Source organism: Etheostoma spectabile, chromosome 1 (genome assembly GCF_008692095.1).
Source record: "Etheostoma spectabile isolate EspeVRDwgs_2016 chromosome 1, UIUC_Espe_1.0, whole genome shotgun sequence".
Taxonomy (NCBI): domain Eukaryota; kingdom Metazoa; phylum Chordata; class Actinopteri; order Perciformes; family Percidae; genus Etheostoma; species Etheostoma spectabile.
The window spans coordinates 16,165,474-16,169,929 of NC_045733.1; the positions used below are offsets into that span (position 1 = coordinate 16,165,474).

General features: G+C 38.8%; 2 protein-coding genes across 5 annotated transcripts in view; one reads left to right on the forward strand and one right to left on the reverse strand.

Annotated features, from left to right (window-relative positions):
- The window catches only part of LOC116687571 (transmembrane 6 superfamily member 1), a 4,252-nt gene extending 3,156 nt beyond the window's left edge, over positions 1-1,096 (reverse strand). The window contains exons 1-4 of one of the 2 annotated variants that reach the window (XM_032513042.1): positions 828-1,096; positions 592-695; positions 267-364; positions 77-180 (exon numbers count right to left, since the gene is read on the reverse strand). In XM_032513042.1, coding sequence (XP_032368933.1) covers positions 77-180; positions 267-364; positions 592-695; positions 828-919 — 398 coding nt within the window. In that variant the 5' untranslated portion in view covers positions 920-1,096. Of the gene's footprint in view, positions 1-76; positions 181-266; positions 365-591; positions 696-827 lie in introns of those variants that run through there. The other variant, XM_032513050.1, reaches the window with a different exon arrangement.
- Positions 1,097-2,267: 1,171 nt separating this feature from the next.
- The window catches only part of LOC116687546 (BTB/POZ domain-containing protein 1), a 9,986-nt gene continuing 7,797 nt past the window's right edge, over positions 2,268-4,456 (forward strand). Inside the window, exons 1-2 of one of the 3 annotated variants that reach the window (XM_032513006.1) lie at positions 2,268-2,898; positions 4,114-4,270. In XM_032513006.1, coding sequence (XP_032368897.1) covers positions 2,465-2,898; positions 4,114-4,270 — 591 coding nt within the window. In that variant the 5' untranslated portion in view covers positions 2,268-2,464. The remainder of the gene's footprint in view (positions 2,899-4,113; positions 4,271-4,456) is intronic. The other 2 variants (XM_032513019.1, XR_004331590.1) reach the window with 2 other exon arrangements.

A 4,456-nucleotide genomic window follows, 5' to 3' on the forward strand; every position in this document is an offset into this window, starting at 1 on the left:
GATAGATAGATAGATAGATAGATAGATAGATACATAGGTACATAGATACATAGATACATAGATAGACAGATCTTACCCCCAAGTAATTGCAACAATCATGAGCAGATAGATGAGATAATGCACACAGCCATCCCAATAGCTGATCATGTGTCCATGTGCTGTGTTAATATGTGGATCTGCCTGAAACATAGGGGATATTTATTAGTACAAATGTATGTGGGCACATATAAACATCTCACAAACAGGACTCACAACACAATACTTGCCTCTTTGAGGTAAAACGTCACAAATCCGTCAATGATGTTGTCCTGTTCCAGCCCAATGATCAGATTTACCACACTGAGGAATGCGTACACTGCATACACTGCAGACGGATGCACATTTTTAATTTATTTCAGTTGGGTGACAAAACTACAGCAGATACTTTAGATGTACTGGATCCTAAGCTACATTAACTCCTTCTATTATGAACGAACCCAGTTATTTCTTTCTCGTGACTTGCTGTTGAATTAATATTTCTCTCCAAAGACTACAAACATTTAAAATGGTTTGGTTCCAACGAGAAATGCAAATGCATTTGTAAGTTCTTACCATAGAAAAGAGGATCTACTGGAGCCCTCTTCTTGAGTATAAAACGAGTTGAAATGGCCAGGATGAGGACTGTTGAACACCCAGCGAAGAAAAAAGCTTCAGCACTAAATGCAATGTGGAAACACGTATATTTAAAAAATATATATAACAAATAATTTTCCAAATTAACATTATGCAGTTACTGTACTGGTGATGGCAGTTTCTTCATCCGAAAATAAAATAGTCTTCTCATTCACCTGTTGCTGTAAATGAGGGAATTAAATGAATAGCAGATGGGGATGGACATCAAGGAGAGCACAAACACTCCAGTCCCTGCAGACGCGCTCATTGCGGACCAGGTAGGAGCGACTTATCATGTGAGAGAATTGAGATTATAAAAAAAAGTCACGATTCTAAAACTGAAAACAAGACAAAAACTTCCAATTCAGCTCCTGCGGGCATGCTTTCTCTTGTGCTTCTGGTCTGCTCGCTTTCATTCCCTCTCTCTCTCTCTTCCTTCAGTCACACACACACACACACACACACACACACACACACACACACACACACACACACGCACACACACGCACACACACGCACACACACGCACACACACACAGCTGTTAAGACTCACTGTGACTGGGGATGATCTCCCTGTACAGGCTATCGCTGCTTTATTTAATTAACGAGCATGCGTTGGTTCTTAGCAGAAAAACTAGGAATATAATGTGTTTATTTTTAATCAATATAATCTATAAATAGGCTATGAAAGTTTGTTTCTGTTTTTCTATTGAAAGTGCAGACTCTGACATCTAGTGGTCAATTGGAAAACTTGAAGCCGGCAGCCAGCAGGTTATGTGATTCTTTGATTCAATAACAAGCAATTGATTTGCATTATATACAGTAATACAGGCGATTTATAAAACTAAATAAGTTGATTATACAAATAAATGTATAAATGTTATTGTGTTTATAATATATATTTACATTTATATGTGTAATTGATTTATAGGCAGATGTAAACATGCTTATTTATATGTGTTTTGTCTGATTTATAAATTGATATAATAAAAATAAAATCCATGGAAAAAAACAGGATTTATAGAGTGGGCACCAAACGTGTAATTAGTGATAAGTATGTTTAAATCCTCCATTTTAAAGGTTGCTATTTGGATTGTTTCCAATATTGTTTATATATTATTTTTTAAGTGTTTGTTGGATGGTTACAATATATTACCTATTTGTAGGCAACAACAAAGTTAAAATTTAGTTAAAAATAGCTAAAATATATTTCTTTCTTTTCTATCTAAGCAATGATACAGACAGTACTACCTATTAGCTCCACCATACATGTAATTCTTATTATGGCAAAATTGTCCATTTCACAAATACAAATATTTCACAAATATTAATTTACTAATAAAAACAAACTTTGCTGCACATTTGAAGGAAATTGAAGTTGTTATTAACCTACCACTGTCTACCCCTTATAAGACATAACGTAATTGTACTATATATATATATCACATCTTTATACCTAGCTAGATAGATTATGTTGTTGTATATTCGTTTGTTTTGAGTCTTAATTCCGTATTAATTGCCCCTTTTGCTCTTTTCTTTGTCAATTTTGTTTGTTGCACTTGAACTCCGCAATAAAGTTGAGTGAAAAAAAAGTATTTTGAAGGAAGTGTGCTTGTGCGTCATTTCTGGAGAGACGCAAGCTAGCAGGTAACGTTAGCTAGCTAAACATCAAAGAATAATGGCATCCGCCGCGATGGATGTCTATGTGGATACCACGTAAATAAATCACGACACGGGCGGTACGGTCGGGGTATTTGCGTGGTTCATTAACGGTGCTTTGAAGAATTGGAATAAAACATAGACGCGTGTAGTTATGGCGACCGGGAGCGGCGACAGCGTCGGCGGCGGCTTAGCATCAAACCATGACGGCCAGGAGGCAGCATCCAACGCGGTTCAGTCGGTTCAGTCTGGAGCCGCAGCGGTGCTCTCCAACGTGCCAACCTCCGGCCCTGCCCGGTCCGCCTCCCCGCCCGTCCTCGGCCTCCACCGGGAACCCATGTACAACTGGCAGGCGACGAAGAGCTCCCTGAAGGAGCGCTTCGCCTTCCTCTTCAACAACGAGCTGCTCAGCGACGTCAGGTTTATAGTGGGAAAGGGCAGACAGGCCCAGAGGATACCGGCCCATAAATTTGTCCTGGCAGCTGGCAGTGCTGTTTTTGATGCTATGTTCAACGGAGGGATGGCCACAACCTCGGCTGAAATAGAGCTGCCTGATGTGGAACCGGCTGCCTTCCTCGCCCTGCTCAGGTAGGACAGGTGATAACAGTGCTCTTGGCCAGACACAAGCCGACTTAGTAGTTTCTTATCTGATCATCCAGCAACATTCAGCCTCAGTTGCCATTCAGTTGGAGAAGGATGTGATTTAGTTATTGCACTGCACACTGGGAAGGGCTAGCTAAATTGGCAGTAACATAAGTTTGATAACCCACAGATCATTAACCCAGAATTAAAAGATGTAGCTAAGTATAGTATACTGTGAAGCTGAATCAATTCGATTCGATTAATTGATTAGTTCCTGATCAACAAAAAAGTAATCTCCAACTATTCGGATAATCGACTTAATTGTTTTGGTTTTCAAGCTAAAATGCCTCTCATCCAGCTTCTAAATTATAAAGATTTGCTACTTTTCTTGTGAAAATATACTAGTACTATAAAGAAGTCACCTTGGGCACTCCAGCATTATAATGGGCATTTTTCACTATTTTCTGGAAAATCATAGACCACAAACTTAATAGTTTAATTAAGCAAGAATCAGCAGATAAATCAACAACGAATAAGATAATACACCGTTTAATGTTCCCCATTGGGGAAATTTGTTTGTTGCATCAGCATAACCTAGATAAATACGTATAGAAAGGAACAGAAATAAACAATAAAAGGCACATGAACTAAAATAGAATAAAAAATCATAAACAGAGCATTTGGAGACAGATGACATGGTAAAGTGAGTGGTGGTGATACAGTGAATATAATCATTAGTTGGTTTGTCTTTGAAGTGCATATAACAGGGGCTCACTAGAAAGGTCTTTGATTTGGGACATTTTGCATGGACACGACCCATGGATGAGTGAGGGGAAATCTTTTATTTTGGATTATTAATTTTTTTTTTTTTTTTAAACTGATTACAGTGTAATGGTGAGCACAAATTGTTCCTAACATACAAAGAAAGCTGGTCATTTAAATTACAAGTATATTATCTGTGGAAAAACATCCACAGTGTACAACCATATGTGAAGCAGACCAAAACCAAAAGTAAAAGATCTCTGTGTGCATAGTTACGTTCATTACTTGTTATACAGTATAAGGATTTTAGTCCTTTTTCAAGCAAGACTTTCTATTGCTGACAGTACCTTCATACTGCAAAGACATTGCGATTAAGATTTGTCAGCCTAAAGTGTGATTATGCAGCCGATAAGGTCATGAATACCTAACCATATACAATGTTTAATTTCCTCTGTGCAGGTTCTTGTATTCTGACGAGGTCCACATTGGTCCGGAGACTGTGATGACGACTCTGTATACTGCCAAGAAGTATGCGGTGCCTGCTCTGGAGAGTCACTGTGTGGAGTTCCTCACCAAGCACCTCAGAGCCGACAACGCGTTCATGCTCCTCACTCAGGTTATTGTCACATCTGTTGTATAGTACACACGTTACCCTTAAAGTTCTCATGGCATGAACATTTCACTTTATGAGGTTTTTTAACATTAATAGGACTTCCCCCAACCTGCCTATGATCCCCCAGTGGCTAGAAATGGTGATAGGTACCGAGCCCTGGGTATCCTGCTCTGCCTTTGAGAAAATAAA